General features: G+C 39.7%; 1 protein-coding gene across 1 annotated transcript in view; it reads left to right on the top strand.

Moving 5' to 3' along the window:
* LOC306848087 (cytosolic carboxypeptidase 6-like) overlaps nucleotides 1-19,841 on the top strand; it is a 330,953-nt gene that overhangs the window by 12,885 nt on the left and 298,227 nt on the right. The window contains exon 3 of the mRNA XM_079382424.1: nucleotides 15,410-15,534. Within this exon, the coding sequence (XP_079238550.1) occupies nucleotides 15,410-15,534 (125 nt within the window). The remainder of the gene's footprint in view (nucleotides 1-15,409; nucleotides 15,535-19,841) is intronic.

The following is a 19,841-nucleotide window of genomic DNA, read 5'->3' on the forward strand; positions in this document are numbered from 1 at the left end:
AACCCGCTCTCTAAGCCGCCACTCTTGTGTAGAGAGTGTTTAATATACTAGGTCAAGTGATCGAGTCAGTATCACCATTGGCTCCGTTCCACTTTGTGTAGTAAAGTCATTTCAACTTGTTTCCGCAGTTCGGGTTTTGTTTAAATACTTCTTTCGTATTTAACGCTTCAAGGACCCGTGGCTGCCTGTCGGGCCATTGTTTGCTGCTAAAGCTCTTGATCAAAAACATGCTGTTTTTGTGCATTCAAAAGCAAAGTTCGGAAACGGCACAGCGAGCAGGGAATAGAGAGCGTCTCGCAGGTGAAAATGACTACACACAGAGCCGTATTGCGATACGCTGCCGCATGAACACGCTGCTCCACGATGATGGAGTAATCCATTTCCCCAGCAGCTCTCCTGATGCCATAAACACAGGCGCTAGGCGGACATGTCATTCCTCATTCTAGGCAAGGACATGCAGTTTGGGAAAACTCTGGAGATTTGTAACGCTTTAGCACTCTGTGTTTTTCCTTTTTCTTATTTTACACCGCCTCTGTTTATATTGCTGATTTATTTAAAACATTTTCTTTGAGATGAAGTTCATTGATGTGTCAGGTTGCATTTGATATCACACATTTGTATGCTCCGGGTATGTTTGTAAACCGATGCATAAGAACAGAGAGGAATTTTAATAGAAATATCATCTGTTTGGATTCTGACAGCTTCTTGAGACTGAACCAAAACCTGTTCGTCAGGTTTTGCCACTGCTGAAATCTGCAGCGTTTCGCATGCACGTATAGTACTACTCGAGGATATAAAACCAATGTTTTGCAAGCAGATAACTACTTCCTGTTTTTCCGTCCTCAAACTTGTTGACTGTTATTCTACATCATTTGAGCGCATTCCCCCCTACAAAGATAAAAGCTCTGATTGTTACTCTCTGCTGAGATTGTATTCAAACACTTAGTGTTACGTAAAATCACAAAGTGCCGTAGTGCATCTAGATTTACTGTTTTGCTAACAGCATCTCTTGTTTGCGTTCTCTGCTCAGTGATATCTCTGTGAGCACAGCATAGCATTTTAATTCAGAGTCAATGGTATTGATCTGTAAAGGAGGTGATATTCATCATGTAAGAATATTATTCAGTCTAAATTTGGCGTGGTAGATAGTAACATTAATAGCAAAATCTATAGCCTTTCATCTGCCACTGTAGGCTGTGAGGAGTGTGTCAGAGAAGATTTTTGTCAAAAAAAGATTCTTTGAGAGTTTAAAAAGGCCAGTGTCTAGCAGAAAACCAATTCTAGACCGCCCACCGTCTTTGAATCGGGAACATTTTAAGTGTGCAAATACTTCGCCCCTTAATTAGAGCAAAAACTTTGCATCTGTCCTTTGAAGGGGGTTCAAGAAGCTTCCTTGCTCTTGGCATCCACCGTTGATTCCAGTGCCTCCTGCCATGCAGCCAAAATGACCGTCCCTGCTTTATTTTTTACCTAAAATATGAATATCCAATGTAAATTGAATCCCTCATAGGCTACATTAACACAGCAGCAAGATTTATAGTGCTAAATATGGTTCAATTGACACAGTTTGTTTAAACTGAAGTAACAACGGTATTTTATAAACAAGTTGACACTTAACCACATTTATCTCAAGTGCTCCTAAAAATAAAAAAGCTGTATATGGATCATATCTCTCTGAATGTAAATGATTTATCCAGCTTGTCTGTTTTGTCTATTTTAAATAGTTTCACCTACATATCTCTTTATTTATTTACCCGGAAATTATCCTCAGATGCTGACATGACAATGCCTAAATAAATACATAAATCATACATAGAATACAAAAGGGCTTGCCATACGTTATTTGTTAGTACTGTACAGCAAAGGCTCAAATAAAATGTAAGCTGGTGTATGAACAAAACAGTTTGAGTGTCTGCTGTTAGTAAATATGGTTGTCAGTCCCAAACATTGACTGTTTGAATGAAGCTGAAGTTGAAGTATAGTTAAAATGCTAGCAGTGTAGCTGAAATAGCTTTTGCTACTTGCAGAAATCAGAAAATTTTGCCTTCCCCCCCTAGTGAGCTTCTCTACTTTTGTATTTGTTTATTTTTTCTTTTACTATATATTTAGAGCACTATTGCTTAATTCTCTTAAGTAATTACACTGCAGTGGGTGTAGTTTGCTAGAGTGTTTGTGCAAAGGGAGGTGAGAAGGAGCCATTTTCTGCCAAGATTTCTGAACAGCTTGCAGTTGAACCCCTCAGTTCTTTTTCTTTCCATTCGAGTCTATCAGGCCAATGACATTAGCATCACTTTACGTAATTCCCTGTTTTGAAAAGCTTTTGCACGTTGAGAGATTTCTGTGTCTCTAGCTCAGGATGGGCAAGAAGCCTTGCTGGCATTTTGCAGCCATCTTAGTCCACAATGGCTTCATGCCATTGATTCAGCTGTGGTTTTATCACACTGCCACACAACACGACAGCGCATACCAGATGTGCACTAGTTACTGCATGCTACTGCTATGGGACTCAACTCTGAGTTTATCACTGCATACCAACCCCTTAGTGCTGACTGTTGCTTGCTAGAGAAGTTGTTTTTTCACTCAAACCAATTCCTTGACACAGTCCACATGAAACACAATCAATTGATTGAGCTTGGATGTTAGCCTACATCTGATGACCAAGGTTGTTGTGTGATATCACCAAGACATCATTTATTTAATCACAAACACAGTAAAAACTGTAATATTGTGAAATATTATTCCAATTTGAATGAACTGTTTTCAATTTCGGTACATTTTAAAATGTAATTTATTCCCATGATGGCAAAGCTGAATTTTCAGCAGCCATTACTCCAGTCTTCCATGTCACATGATCCTTCAGAAATCATGCTAATATGCTGATTTGGTGTCCTGGAAATATTTAAAAATAGTTGTGCTGCTTAATGTTTTTGTGATTATACATATTTTTTTTCATCAGGCCTCTTTGATGAATAGAAGAAGAGTCTTTGCTCTCAGTTTTGATCAGTTTACTTATTCAGTTTGATCAGTTCACCCTTGCTTATTAAATGCTTTAATTTCTTTAAAAAAAATTATAAAGGCACACATGGTTGTGAACACACGAATGGTTGTGTATGTATCAATCCATTTGTCAATCTATGAATCTATTTAAGGATCTATTGATCATTCTATTAAACCTATAAACCTTCAAATTTTTTATTATTATTATTATTATTATTATTTTTATTTTTTTTTGCATTTTTGTCCAAAACTTTCAAACAAGGCAATTACAATTACTATTTTAAAAAACAAACAAACAAAAAAAGATAATTTCTATAGACATTGATTCCTTTAATTGATTAAGTTAAATTCAAATCAACATGCTACCTCAATTAAATTCTATTTAATTTAGGATTTCTGATGTCATCTTAACAGTGAGTTTGTATCAGGCAGTGTGTAGCGCTTTGATAGAAAAGATAAACATTTCATAAATATTTTGTCTTTTTTTTTGACATTTCATGCCTCTCATAATGAAAGACCCTTCTCTTATTGGTGACCTATTGGAGTTGCTGTTAATTTCAGGGTTCCCTTGTTCTCCTCTTTTGGTGCACACCTCCCATTACAGACCAGTCAGCCTCAGGCATTAGAGTGCACACCAACAGGGCGCATTAACTGTAAATAAACAGGGCAGCCACCTCCCCAATAGGATGCTACCACCCTGATAACAGACCCCTCTTAGCAGCACTGTTGACCTTCTCTTCGCCACAGGCTCACCAAGGACCCTCCAGCTTCTTCAGTCTTTATCTCCCAAGTCTCCGCAGGAAAGATTATTCTTATTGCCAGGCCAGGGATATAGAGCAGGAACTAGAAGAAGAAATAACGAAAGAGAGCTAGGGAAAGCTAGGGAGTTAGGGAAAGATGAAGACAAAGCCTGAAGAAACAGCCGACAGGAACAGAAAAGGAGCTGGACTGTTGTCCTGCTGGCAAAGTGTCTTTTGTCCTTTGTAGGACTTCATATAATTAACTCGTAAAGAGAGAGCATGAAATTTGAAGTGACTTCTGTTTACCCACTAAGGACTCAAACCGTACAGCTAACAAAATGATAAGGCATGGAATGAAAGGGAAGGAGAACAAAGCGGTACATAATCTAAATCTGGATTTGAAGGGGTAACAACGTTAACCCCGCATTCTTCACAATGAGATGAAGAGGGAAGACCACAGTTGACGGCGGTGAGTGGCTCTTTTAAGAGAGTGCCTCCAGGAGTCTGGGGCTTCAGAAAAGCCGGCATGTTTCATGGCTGAGATCGATGGTACAATTTAGTACATTTCACAGTGAATGCCTCCCCGTGACCTGCCGACTGTTATGAAATGAACACACTTGCTTTGGGCCCTTTTTTATTCGAGCCATACCGATACAAGGGCAGCAAGAAAATTTGAACCTTTTCAGATTCATTGGCCCCTTTATCACTGCTGCCAAGCGTGTGGGCTGCAAAGCACAGATGCAGACGCCCTGTATTTTGTGGCGCTGAGGGTTCCGCATATCCATGCTAAAAGATAGATGTCAAGCAATTACTACTCTTGCATTTATTTCCTGCCCCATTTTTGATAAAATGCTAATGCGTGTGATTATTTTGCTATTTAGTCCCATTTTAATGACAGTCTAGTGATTTCGGTGACATTGTGTAATTGATGTCATTAATTAGCATCTAGAGGCCGCTTAGCTTAAAATCCACTTTCATGCGCAGCACGGCCTTCCTCATGGGACTCCCGGAACGGTGATGGAAATAGCGCTAGCATTGTGAAGAATGCTAGTTTGAAGGCTTTTGCAGTTTTGACACCTGTTACAGACGTTCTGAGAGTTAGAGGTCATGGCTCTATTCTTGTCCTGATTTAACGATAAAGATGTGAAAAAGTTTAGCAGAGATGGAGAGAGAGAAAAAGAGGGACACACAGAGAGAGAGATTGATGTTGCCTCGGTGACTCCTTGCCTTTAGACCGAGAGCAGGAAAAACTGCATGAAGTGAGTTTGGAGTTTGAATCAATTCCAGCTTTATCAGTTGTCCGTGTCCAGGTATTCTCACCCGTGGGAGAGGCTGATGTGTTTTCCAATAATGAAAAGGAGCACATGGCAAAAACACATTTAAGAGGTGGCCAGTCTCCAGAGTCACTTCTAATTTCCAATGCAGTTTGTAACAGAAGAAAAAAAAACTTGTAGAAAGGTTGAAAGATATCTATGTCCAATGCTGTTATCAGTACCTGGGATGCTCTAGACTCACCACATTACCACATTTCTCAACAGTAATTAAAGTACGGCTAGTCAATAGATACCAGATAGTACTTGTCCTTGTTCAAATAGATGTGTTTATTCCTATTGTATGTTGTTTTATAATCCACTATTTTGCATAACATGGTGACTTAATCTAAGATGCAGTACTATTTTACTATGTTTTACCATGTATATTTGAATTAAATAATCTGTCGGTGAATTTACAATGACTAAACTTCACTCCTCCATTGCTGGCTTATTCTCCTCTGACGTTCCCTTTTCAGTCTCTCAGATCCTCCCTGTATGGTCCTGTTTTCCGGTCGTGGGTTGTTAGGCAGCTGTGAACTGCAGAGTGTCCCATTGTTCTGGATGAGCAGGAGGACTGCTCTAACTGACCAGGCTTGTAGCTCTGTAATGGGATTAGCGAAGCCATGTTCCTATTGTATGCCAACGTCTGACAGATCTGCCCCCTGTTCTGTTTCTCTCCTTTTTCTGATTCTTTCTCATTCTCTTTTAAATACTGCATAGCTTCTAATTTTTCTGTTTATTCTTTTTCACATGCAGAAACAAAACAATCTGTAGTGCATTTCAAAGAGAAGTCATTATGAGAAAATCTCAAGCAATGTTTAAAGAAATGTGTTGTATTACATTATATTTCGAAACTTTTTAAAAGAAGTCTCTTATGCTCACCAAGACTGCATTTATTTGGTCAAAAATACAGTAAAGCAGTATTATTATAAAATATTAAAATTTAAAATGATTTCCAGATGTTTTCCATTTCACCTGCATATCCTTGCGTGTTGTTTAAAAAGTACAACACAATTGCTTGCATTATATTTCCAATACATATACACAAAAAAAAAAAAGATCTGTGACATTTACTGTGTTGCCAGAACCTTACCGTCAAAAATACAGTTAGCAACATTTTAAGTTTTACAGGCTTAATTTAATTTTGCAGAAAAAAAAATAAAAATTTATATAATGTTAATATACTGACATATTGAAGTACTGCTGTCTGTTTACTACTGTCCATAGTAATACACTGATTACTATCAAAAACATGTGATGAGAAAACCACATGATGAATCAAAGCTCATCACAAGCAGTTCTTCCACAAGCTGAGGAGGGAAATACTTAAATTTAAAGGTGCACAGTGTCATTCACACAAATACTAAACACCATCATGGTAACACACAATACTTAAATAATGCAATAAACAGTAATTTAACAACATTAGATGAAAGATAAAACCCTAATGTACACAACTGATAAGAAAAGAAAAACTAAGAAACAAAAAGCATCAAATGTGAAGTCATCAGGCAGGGAATGTGAATTTACAGTTTTTCACTTTCTTTTTTACTTTCAAAAACCATTACCGTTATTTACCGTATATAGTTCAGAAACTTACTTATTAACAGATTTGTACACTATTTTGCTGTTAAAATCATGAAAATGTTTTACAGTTTGGTAGATTCTACACTATATTAGGTGTTGAAAGTTAGTCATAGAAACCAAATAATATAAGAAAGGCAAATCAGTTGAGAACCAATGGAGGCCAAGTGTATGTTTTAGAAATAAGTGTCTGAATTGAACAGCTGGAAGGAAGGAACAGTGTGAGGTAGCTGAGTGGAGACCACCCACATGCTTCTCCAGACAGCAAACACATTACATTAATACGGATTCTCCATTTGCTTTTCTCTTCTACATCTATAACAAGGTTAACCACATGAGAAACGTGCACACACACACACATACGCTCAAACTCAAACACACACAAGCCACCAGATAAGATGATTCAACCTCCCACTCTTTTCTCTATATGGAATGTTTATTTCAGTTTGCTGATAACAGTGGGAATTAACTCCCTATAAATGAGAAAGTGTCTCTCCTCCCAGCAGCTCGGCGGTGTCATTCTGCTGAGAGCAAACAGGCTATAAAAACAACACTGCCTCTATTCCCATTGTACTCCATAGAGTTTTCCTCTGAGCTGAGCTTGTTGCATTATTTGCTAAAAAACCCAATTTGTTAAATCCTAAGCACTGCATTGTAGAAGTCTCTTATGATGGAGTATGTAGATGAAATTCTCAAGACTTTCTCACTCTGCCCTTCTGCGTACACACACACACACACACACACACACACAAACAAACAGTACATCAAAATACAGTCATTGATTTTTCCTCCCCTGGTTATACATTGAATTATCTGTCTTGTCAGTGAACTGTCATCCAAAATGGCGTTCGTCCGCCACGCTGTGATGGCCGGACCTCTCCTCTGCGGTAGTATTTATGCTTGTTTAGGGCTGGAAGAAGCATTGTAGATTACAGCTCATCATGGTCCTGACTCTGGAGTCAGGCACCATAAAATTAAAAATCAAATCAATGGTGTATCATATCCTCTCCCATCAAGCTGAGCAGAGACTTGTTGCCCTGAAACCCTGAAGAGTGTTTTTTTTTTTCTTCTCGAAAATATAAGGCTGTGAGACATTATATACCAAATGAAGATTGAAGGAAAATGAATCTGATGCTTGCTGCTATATCAGCATTTTAGTGTGTGCTTGTGTTGATATTAAAATTGTGTGTATCAAAAAAGTTGCAAGCATGATCAAGAGAACTAAGGATTGAGAGTTACCCAGCAATGCATTTTAAGAAGGAAACTGCAGTGGATCTGTCAGCACCATGGACAGTGGCTTCATTGTGCCGTTTATGGAGCTGTCTTAGGTGCTGAAAAGTCAGGTTCTGAAAGAAAGGCCATTTGATCTGCTATTTAGATTCAGAGGGTTTGTGTGTGCTTTGGTTTGTCTGTACACACACTCACTTTCAAACCTCAGAGAACCTGTACTAGTGAGAATTGAATTACTCCCCCTCTCCACCTCAAATCGTGTGTTTGAAGATCTTGTTTATTTATTTAGAGGTTGTTATATTTGCACAAAACAGTCAAGGCAACTTTTTAAGTAATTGTGAAAGTAGATTACAAATTACTTTCAAAAAGTTTTGTTTCCCAACGCATTTTTTTGTTTTTTTGTTTTTTCTGTACGAAAGTGCTTTTTTCCCCCACAGAGTCTGTTGGTTTCATTATGTATGACATGAGATGTAGCCAGTGTCCAAAATTAACTTTTTTTTTTTTTTTTTTGTACCTGCCAATAGCAAGTAAATTAAGAACATTTAATGACGAGCTATTTCTTACTGGCACTGTATTTTGCATAATTTTATTTAAAAAAAGTAAATAAATAAAAAAAAATAGTTCCTATGAAAATGCAATTATTTGGCAATTTTTTCTCTCTGCATATTTGTGAAACATCTTGATCTTGATCTTGATCATATAGAGTAAATATATATATATATATATATATATATATATATATATATATATATATATATATAATATGCATGTATGTGTGTATATGCATGTATGTGTGTATATAAATACATTTTATATAAATTTATTTATATAAATAATTAAATTATATACATATACATGCATATCTATATATTATTGATAACCAAGATGGTGCCGCTGATGGCAGCTATTGTACCTTGCTCTCCAGTGTTTGTACTGTTTTTGTTTGTTTTTCCTGTTTTTTGTTTTTCAAATACGATCAGTTTTACCAGGGATGACCTGCTGAACATTCGGCAGAACACACCACAAAACCTTTTTCCGGATTTTGATTTTTCAGACGTTTTGCTGGACATTGTAATTGGCGGAGCCGTAGCTCTGGTCAAACGCTACAGGAGGCGCAGGTGGGGGAAGCGAGCCAGAGCGCTCGTGAAGCTTCTTCAGCGCGGATTTCGAACGGCGTTGCCTAGCATCCATCTGGTGAATCTCCGCTCTCTACCCAACAAAACGGACAAACTCCTTCTGCTCTCCTGGACAAACAAGGATTTTTCTAACTCTGCTGCTCTGTGTTTCACGGAAACCTGGCTAAATGGCGACATACCGGACAGCGCGATTCATCTGCCTAATTACTAGCTGATCAGAGCAGATCGCGACGCGGAATCAACGGGGAAATCAATGAGAGGTGGTGTACAGATGTAACTGTGTTAAAGAAGATGTGCTGTTTAGATCTAGAAACGCTCTTCATTAACTGCAAGCCGCGGGAGTTCTGCTCGTTCATTCTCGTGAGTGTCTACATTCCACCACAAGCGCACGTGAGCACAGCTTTACAGAAACTCGCTGATCTGATCACAGACAACAACACCCAGACTCTGTTTTAATCATTCTCGGGGACTTTAATAAAGCAAATCTCTCCCGCGAACTGCCAAAATACAAACCGCACATCACATGTCCCACCAGAGACAGTACTATACTGGATCACTGATACACAACAATAAAGGACGCATTTCACTCGCTTCCCCGAGCAGCTTTAGGACTCTCTGATCACTGTTTGGTTCATCTTATTCCGACCTACAGGCAGAAACTTAAATCTGTAAAGCCTGTATTAAGATCTGTTAAAAGATGGACTAATGAAACAGAGTGGGATCTACAAGCCTGTTTCTCTCTCATTGATGTTTTTGAAGCCGCTGCCACCGATCTGGACGAGCTCACAGAGACTGTAACATCATATATCAGTTTCTGTGAGTATATGTGCATTCCTAACAGGACTCATCTAATCTACAACAACGACAAACCATGGTTCACTGCAAAACTCAGACAGCTCCGTTAGGGCAAAGAAGATGCTTACAGAAAAGGGGATAAAGTTTTGTACAAACAGGCCAAATACACACTGGAAAAGGAGATCAGAGTGGCAAAGAGGAATTATTCGGACAAGCTAAGGAACAAATTCTCTTCCAGTGATCCTGCTTCAGTGTGGAAAGGAATGAAGATGTGTGCCAGGTCTTCAGGAAGAACAAAAGAAGGAAATCACCAGGCCCAGACAGTGTGTCACCAGCCTGTCTGAAAATCTGTGCTGACCAGCTGGCCCCCATCTTCACACAGATCTTCAACAGATCACTGGAGCTGTGTGAAGTCCCCTCATGCTTCAAAGGCTCCACCATCATTCCCCTCCCAAAGAAACCCCAAATTACTGGACTTAATGACTACAGACCTGTGGCCCTAACATCTGTAGCCATGTAATCATTTGAAAGACTGGTTTTGGCTTATCTGAAGAACATCACTGGTCCCTTACTGGACCCCCTGCAGTTTGCCTACAGAGCAAACAGGTCTGTGGATGATGCAGTCAACATGGGACTGCACTTCATCCTGAAGCATCTGGACAGACCAGGGACTTATGTGAGAATCCTGTTTGTGGACTTCAGCTCCGCCTTTAACACCATCATCACGGAAACCCTTCAGAATAAACTAACTCAGCTCTCCGTCCCCACCTCTGTCTGTCAGTGGATCAACAGCTTCCTGACAGACAGACAGCAGTTAGTAAAGCTTGGTAAATTCACATCCAGCACTCGTACCATCAGCACTGGAGCTCCTCAGGGCTGCGTACTGTCCCCACTGCTCTTCTCCCTATACACCAGCGACTGCACTTCTAAAGACCCCTCTGTCAAGCTCCTGAAGTTTGCAGACGACACCACACTGATCGGCCTCATTCAGGACGGTGACGAGTCTGCTTACAGACAGGAGGTTAAGGAGCTGTCTGTCTGGTGCAGTCTTAACAACCTGGAGCTTAACACGCTCAAAACTGTGGAGATGATTGTTGACTTCAGGAGAAACCCCCCTGCTCTCCCCCACTCACCATCATGAACAGCACTGTGACTGCAGTGGAGTCATTCAGATTCCTGGGCACCACCATCTCCCAGGACCTGAAGTGGGATATTCACATAGACTCCATTGTCAGAAAGGCCCAGCAGAGGCTGTACTTTCTTTGCCAGCTGAGGAAGTTCAACCTGCCACAGGACTTACTGAAATAGTTCTATTCCGCCATCATTGAATCCATTCTCTGCACTTCAATAAGGGTCTGATTCAGCTCAGCTACCAAATCTGACCTCAGAAGACTATGGAGAGTAGTCCGGACTGCTGAGCGAATCATTGGTACAACCCTCCCCACTCTCCAAGAACTGTACTCATCCAGAGTGAGCAAAAAGGGCTGGTAAAATCACTCTGGACCCCTCACATCCAGCACAGTCCCTCTTTGAACTGTTACCGTCTGGTCGACGTTACAGAGCTCTGAGCACCAGAACGACACAGAAACAGTTTCTTCCCTCAGTCAATACATCTCATGAACACTCAACAATAAATGTGGAACACACAACTATAATACATTATCCATTCACCACACTCACTTATTTTATTTTTATTTCTCATTTCTAATTTGCACATACTTGACCTGTACATACATCCATCCATCCATCTTCTTCCGCTTATCCGGGGCCGGGTCGCGGGGGCAGCAGTCTAAGCAGAGGTGCCCAGACTTCCCTCTCCCTAGACACTTCCTCCAGCTCTTCCGGGGGGACACCGAGGCGTTCCCAGGCCAGCCGGGAGACATAGTCTCTCCAGCGTGTCCTAGGTCTTCCCCGGGGTCTCCTCCCAGTGGGACGCGCCCGGAGCACCTTCCCGGGAAGGCGTCCAGGAGGCATACGGAACAGATGCCCAAGCCACCTCAGCTGACCCCTCTCAATGTGAAGGAGCAGCGGCTCTACTCTGAGCTCCTCCCGAGTGACCGAGCTTCTCACCCTATCTCTAAGGGATCGCCCAGCCACCCTGCGGAGAAAGCTCATCTCAGCCGCCTGTATCCGGGATCTTGTCCTTTCGGTCATGACCCAAAGCTCATGACCATAGGTGAGAGTAGGAACGTAGATTGACCGGTAAATCGAGAGCTTCGCCTTGCGGCTCAGCTCTTTCTTCACCACGACAGACCGGTACATCGACCGCATTACTGCAGAAGATGCACCGATCCGTCTGTCAATCTCCCGTTCCATCCTTCCCTCACTCGTGAACAAAACCCCAAGATACTTAAACTCCTCCACTTGAGGCAGGAACTCTCCACCAACCTGAAGTGGGCAAACCACCCTTGTACATACATAGTTGTCTATATTATATATTGCGTTTTTTGCTGCTTTGTACATTGCCTATTTGGATATTATTGTATATTATTCTTTTATTATCTGTGTCCTGTTGCTGTCTTTCTGTTGCACTCTGGAGCTTCTGTCACTACAACAAATTCCTTGTATGTGTAAACATACTTGGCCAATAAAGCTCATTCTGATTCTGATTCTTACACACACACACACACACACACACACACAATGAATGATGACTGATCAGCTGATTCGTGTATATAGCTGATCCGTATAGATGGACGGTCATCATTTCTTCTTACTAATACAAGCACATAAAAACTATTTTACAAGTTTTGGCATTTCTTCCTTTTTTTTCCTTCCAATCCAATTAAACTCGCAATTAAGACCAAATTGCTGGATCACTGTTACTGCATGTCGATGGCCAATATTTGATGCTAAAAGTGGCGTAAATGGTTAATGTGCTGGAATGGATGAATGATGAATTGGCGTGCACATCTGTCTGGAACAGGTGCAGATACCAATCTCCCATTCTCTCTTTCTCTCTCTTTCTCCTCCAGCTAGCTACTGGTCTTAGCTACTGATCCTTTCTCTCTTTCTCTGTATGGTTGGCTGATGTATAAAAAATACATGTTAGAGCTGTAAAACAGATGTTATTTTTGGTGTAAAGTGTGTTTGACTTGACTCTTCTCAGTTGCTGAGAGCTGCGGTGTGGAGCCCTATCACTTCTGCTGGGAGTTCATGTCTGTCATTCACGTTAAGATATGAAGGGGAATGTGAAATGGCAATACATCTTGTTCTTAGCTGCCCTGGAGGTTTTGAACTATAAAACTGATTAAATTTATCTAGATGCCTCATTTTAAAGTGGATGTGCTACTGTATTCTGGTACTCAAAAACTGTCATTGCTACAATATCATTAGCAAATTTAAGAACATTATTAATTATGAGATTATTCTCAAATTATTCATTATTGAATTTATTGGTAGCCCTAGTTTAATTTCATTAGTCGCTCAAGATGGTTTTAGTTTTGATTTAGCATCAATATATATATATATATATCATACTAAAGCCAACATTTTTGTACCAGCTGAACCCATTGCACACGCTTTCATAAAATGTTGCAAAATGCATCTATTGATTCCACACATAAAAGCTACATGTCATGTTTGCGTTACATATGGACCTTTCCATTTCATTCAGATATGTTTATAAAGGTCACTCATTGACCTTTGCAATAGTTGTCTGATAATCTATAAAAACGCCTTTCCATCAGGAGTGTACTACTGCTGTCATACTTGGATTTTTGCTGCAGGAGATTTGTGTTTAAAAGAAAGTGACTTTAATCAGCTAAAGTGCCAATATCCATTTCATCTGGAGAGCACTATCAATCTGTACCCAATACACTGGAAGAAAGACGCAGTGACCATTAGAACCATTGGGCAGCTGGTCAGAAAATGAACAGAAATGTATAAATTAGTTTATGAAGTTATATATTTAAGGGGAAAATAGTTACATGTTTATTTATAATCATCTGAACTGGCTGCATTCTGAACCGGCTGTATCGGGAAGATGAAACTCGAAAAGGATGAACTTCACACTTTCACAGTTTCATCTTGAGAGAATCCGTACCCGCTGGTTTTGTGGACAGGCAGAGTGAGTTTGGGATGTTCGGGATGTGTTGTCTCTGTTATGGCAGAAGGATAACGTTCCGCTGGGCTCCGGTGTGATGGAATGGTGGTCACTCCATCTGTCAGTAATTGGCTCTGAGCTAGCTTCCACCAGGCGATGACTCCACACTTCTTTCCCTGAACCCAGACTGCATGAGCAGGGCAACCAGATGCAGCTCCCCCTCCTTCTCTCCTTCCTTCATTTCATCCAGCCTTATGAGTTGACTCTTTGTTCTTATTTCCATAGAATGGGGCTGCTGGACTAGCACCTGTCAATGCAGCATTTCAATATAGTAAGAAAGTTAGTTGGCATTCAGCAGATACTTTTATCTATGTATTATACCTTCAATAATGAATTAAAAAACCTCATGAAAGCTAAATCTGAGTGTTGTGCTTTTTAGTTAAGGCCTGTTCCTTTTTTTATGTTAGTGTACTTTTAAAAGTGGACTAAACGAAACATTAGATGAAAGGATCCAAGGTAATTATTCTAGTCCAAATGTGACCAGCCAAAACAATAAACAAAGACTTTTTTAAACTTTGTTTTGGAACTTTTTTCTTTTAATGTTTATTACCAAGACCCAACCAAAGAGCACCTTCTGGGATTATTATGAGGTCCTTCCAACAGGTAGCATTCATAAAAACAATAAATACTAAATACATCACACTATTTTGTGTTCTATAAGTGTATTTCTCAGGTGCACAGTTGGGATTGCTAATGGATTTAAACCAACAACCTTTCAGTTACTAGCCTAGAGCTTAAAATACTATACCACATCACATATTTACTTTATTAATAGAGTAATTAGCTTCAGCTTTTCTTTCTTTGTTCCAAAAAATCAGTAATTGAAGCAAAAGATGTTAAAACAGAAATAAAGGCATAAAAATTCAGCCAGTATTTGTGTTGCATTGTAGCAAAGTATTGTTACAGATGATCAAACTTTCTCTGTATTACTTTACATTGTTTGAGAAGATTCCATGTGTTCCCATTAGTCTGCTTGTTTAAGACTGAACTTTATTACCTTCCATTTGACATTTGTGAGGGGACTGCAGGATAATATGTTACCAACAATGCACTTTTCTGGTGTGTTATTATTTATTTGTTTGAGACAACCATGTTGAGGCTTGTAATTCTGCGATCTGCTACCAAAGCTGTCTAGTTGTCACCTGAGAGACTGCCAAGCATCTCGGCTGACTTCCTCCATCCCACCCAGTAAGAATGTGTGTGTCAAAATCTATGGGGAAAGAAAAGGTTAGACTGCAACACTGTATTTTATTTCCCTTAACATAAATTAAATACTGTAAATGCACACAAATATCAGTAGGATCCCAACTGAGTTATAGTTAATTTTATTAGTCAACAGGGAAATCTCTCCCAGTCACTGCTTTCTGTGTGGACATATTTGTGTCTGCCAGGTTAAACTAAACAATAACACATTTTGAAATATGTGTTTCTGTATGAATGTATTAAAGCATATCATAGAGCTGCTGAATAGATTCAAGGCCTGAAATGAGTTTCTTTGTCTCTCCGTAGGTAACCTGGGCCGTGTTGACTACATCAGTGAATTTGAGTTTGATCTGTTCATCAGGCCTGACACGTGCAACCCGCGCTTCAGAGTGTGGTTTAACTTCACAGTGGAAAACGTTCGAGAGACTCAGGTGAGCCCAGACCTGCACAGAGACTCCTTGCAAAAAATAAATCAACTAAAATGTTCCTAGACCTTTTCAGCCTTGGATAAAGATGGATCCATGTTTCAGAATGAAAACTTGCCGAGCACCACATGCAATCAGAAACTGGCTTTTAAATGAACTAGTGACTTTTTTTTACACTTTATTACACATTTATATTCAGCGAGGGCCTTTGACATACACTGCTATTTAAAATTGTCTTTTGGAAAGACATCTCTTATGCTCATCAAGACTACATTTAAATTATACAGTAAAATATACAGTAGATACAGTAAAATTGTGAAATAATAATGAAGTTTAAAATAACTTTTCTATTTTAGTATATTTTAAAATGGAGTCTTCAATGTCACATGATCCTTCAGAAATCATTTTAATATGCTGATTTGGTTTTCCAGAAACATTTCTTACTATTATCAGTGTTGAATATAGTGTAATGGTGAATTTTGTGGAAACTGTAATAATTTTTTTTAGGATTCTTTGGTTAATTTCAAAAGTACAGCATTTATTTGAAATAAAATAAATAAAAGTATTAATTTAACAAAAAAATCATACTGATCAACTTTTCAATGGTAGTGTAGTTGAGAAAAAATAAGCAAAACTTACATACAGTTTCATGGCTGTTGATATTATTATTATTATTATTATTATTATTATTTGGAATGGCAATTTTTTTCAGTTCATAGCTATGAAATGTTATTCAACCTTTTGTCTTTTTCTTTTCATTCTTTCTATTTTGTTGGTGCAGTGTTGCATCGTGAAACATGTTGTAATGCAAGTGACTTTTGACGAAACTGTCTAGAAGTTTTAAATGCCATTAAAGATTGAAAGGTATTCGGGGCAGTGAGGTCTGCCTGTCATTATCACATTGATGATATGCCAAAAGTTTTTCAAGTGTAACCCACAAGCTCCCAAAGGCAGACAATTAGCAGCAATTCATCCCTAATGCTGACGTGAATCCTCAGCAGATTGGATGACTGATGCTTTAAATGACATCTCAGGCTCCTGGAAGAATCGATATCGCAAATGAATCTTAAATCATGCAGGCTTACATGAATTTAAATCACTTTTTCTGCGGAAGCGTGACGCTCAAGTGCCAGTTCATGCCTGTAATCAATTTACAGAAACCTCGTGGTACACACGTCAGGCGCACAGATTAGTTTATACACAATGTCATTTATGGATGATTGAGTCAAGTTATCTCTCAAATGAATAAATTTCTTCTGTTTTCTCACATGGTTTGAAATATCACGTATCAAATCAACAAGTGGTAGCGTTCCCCCGAAGAAACACAATGTGCGCAAGTCAAATTGACAAACTTCACCTTGTTGTTGAGCTTCAAGTCTGTCTCTTTTTTTTATTTTTCCCCCTCTCCTGTCCTCTTAGCTTGTCACTGCGCAGACAGACAGTATCCACTCGTGAGCTCAGGACATTGCCATTGGTGGAGAGGAGTGGTCACATGCCACAGTGATATGTGGGAACAGAGGGCGTGTCCACCGGACAGGCCAGCTGGCTGGGCCGGGCTGCAGTTGTTTAGTTTTGTTAACGCCGGTCGAAGCCTCATCATGGCTGTCATTTTTGTTTAATAGCTAGAGGACGGTTTACACTAAGAAAGGAAGGGGCAGAAGGAGGACACGCACGCTATCTCACTGATCTTAGATATCTACACGCAAGGATTGCACACACCGAGGACGATACAAGGAGGGACGGAGAGAGAGATGGGCTGTTATTAATAGGAAGTACTTTACAAAGAAATATAAAGAGAGACAAAATATAACGTGCGAGAGAGAGACTAGATGAAAATGCGGGATGCTGTTGCCATCTCCTGTAGCCTGGCTCTATCAGCCCATCTCCCTGCAGTGCTGTAGTCAGCGCTAATCAAATTTTATGGGCAAGAGATGAATGGAAGCCCTAGTCCAGGAGTCTGATCGATTTTAGGGCCAGATACCACTCTGCATCCTGCGCCAACAGGATATTTGCTGCTATGGCAAAAAAGAGAAAGATCAGGAGGGGAAGAAAACACACACACACGCTACAGGTGGCAAAAGAGAAACATTTACACTATTAGCTTCGGAGGTGCTTTGTTGATGCCGACTCCACCCTCCCCACTCTCTCCCTCTGTCACCACCTTGCCCTCTGTCTCCGTAATCGTTTCTCCATCAATCCAATTTCCGTTTAAAATGAGGACTAGTGTGAATTTAATCTACTTCAGTGGGAGGAGGTGGGGGCGGTCAGTTGGTTGGTTTAGCAGAATGGAGTTTGTTTGGTAAGGGTCATCTGTGAGAGAGTGGCAACTGCAACACATATTGCATTATTTATTTATTTGATTATTTTTTAATAAAAAAAAAAAGGAGAATAAGAACACAAATAAGCAGAATAACAGAATAGTTAAATAAAAGTGTACTGATCTGGCTAGCCCTGCGCTAGAGAGATATCAGGCCAGGCACAGAGAAGTTGACGAGTGTTTTATTCCTGCATATTGAGTGTTTTATTATCCCACCAACTCTCTCTTTGCTAAAGAACAGGGGAATAGGAAGCAGTGAAAGTGTTTGATACTGAAGCTGAGATGACCATTTTGAAGTAAATGTAAGCTGGTGAAACAGATTTGGTCGTCTCAATCAGCTTAGCAGCTTTGTGGAAATTGGCTGCATTTTTTTTTTATGATGGATGGATGTCTTTTTCCTTTTCTTCTCCACCCCAAAAATCTGTTACCTTAGAACCTGGACTCCCTCATTGTCGTTGAGCTGAGGTTAATTATTTTGCGATGGGATGGAGTTTGCGGCTTCTGTTTAATCAACGACTGTAAGTGTGTGTGTGTGTGTGTGTGTGTGTGTGTGTGTGTGTGTGTGTGTGTGTGTGGTGTCGTCATGAAACCGTTGCTTTAATGTGCATCCAAAATGTGTATTATACTGGCTCCTGTGTTGGAGAAAAAATGCTTTAGCAGGTTTAATTGTCTTTGAAGAGGATGGCCATATTTGCAGGAGAACACCTAGGTTTGATCACATATCTAAAGATGTGATTATGATGCTATATTCAATTCATAGGCATTTTTTATCAGTGTTATTTCTCCCTCTGTTTTTATACTTGATATTTTTGGAAATTTACAGCTACTGTGATTTTGCTCTGGGCATTTTTAATGTTCATATCCATGATTTATAATGTATAGTTGTGAATGATAAAGCTGGTTTTATTAATTGCTTGGATGGTTTTATGCTTGTTTATATTCAGTGTAGAACTACAAATCCTATAAACACTGTTGATAGCTTGAAGGATGTGAGTTTATGTTTGATTTTGTGTATTGCTTTAAAATTTCTAATTTTCTTTGTGGCCTTTTTGCCACTTTTATTGAAAGGTACAGTAGAGAGAGGACAGGAAAATATTGGGAGATAAAAAGCAAGCTGGAAATGATGTAGGACTTAAGCACCAAGGCTTAACTTTTTTCTTTTTTTCTTTTCTTTTCTTTTCTTCTCCTATTTTTGATCCTTTCTGTTAAACGTGAACAGTTTCACATAATCATAAAAAAGGTACATTGTGAAGCAAGATGTGAACCAATATCACCAGCATGAGTGCCAAGGTTCAACATATGGGCCACATTTTCATTTTCACTGACTTTTAAAAGCAAAGATTCCTGATCACACCTGATCGTAGATGAAAGGACCTTCTTAGTCATTCGTATGATGTTCCTAATTAATGTCATTAAGTATATGTTTTTTCCCCTCCATGCTCTGTACGAGGGTCAAAGACTGTTATTAGCTCATCAGAGTGACGGCAGCGCAGTGTAAACATTTTGACGTCTTGTATCTGCACAAAGAAAGGAAAAGACAGAACAGAGAAAGGAGAGATGGAGATGGGAGTAAAGATACTGGCCCATCCGTGAGTGCTATAATGGATGAGATGCATATTGATTTTTCTGCTGGAGTGGAGGGAGACTGGGTGGAGCAGGTGTGTGCTTGTATTAACAGTAGCATTAGTGTGTGTTTGTGCATCAGCATCAATGTGTGTCTATGTGAGTGTGTGAATGTGATGGTCTCTGTGTATGTGTGTGTGTGTGAGAGAGATTTGCGGGAATGGGCGTGTGCTGAGTGATCTTGGCTGTGTTTTCTGGGAAGGCTGCTGGAGGTTGTGCTGTGTAATATCAGCTCTTTGGCACAGCCCGGCCTCTGCATCTGACTCTGTAAACCTGCATAATGGACCCTTATCACACCCATACACACACATACACATACACACACACACACACACACACACACACTCATGCAATACTTTGTGTTCATACAGGG

This window comes from Barbus barbus, assembly GCF_936440315.1.
Source record: "Barbus barbus genome assembly, chromosome: 28".
NCBI classification, from domain to species: Eukaryota; Metazoa; Chordata; class Actinopteri; order Cypriniformes; family Cyprinidae; genus Barbus; species Barbus barbus.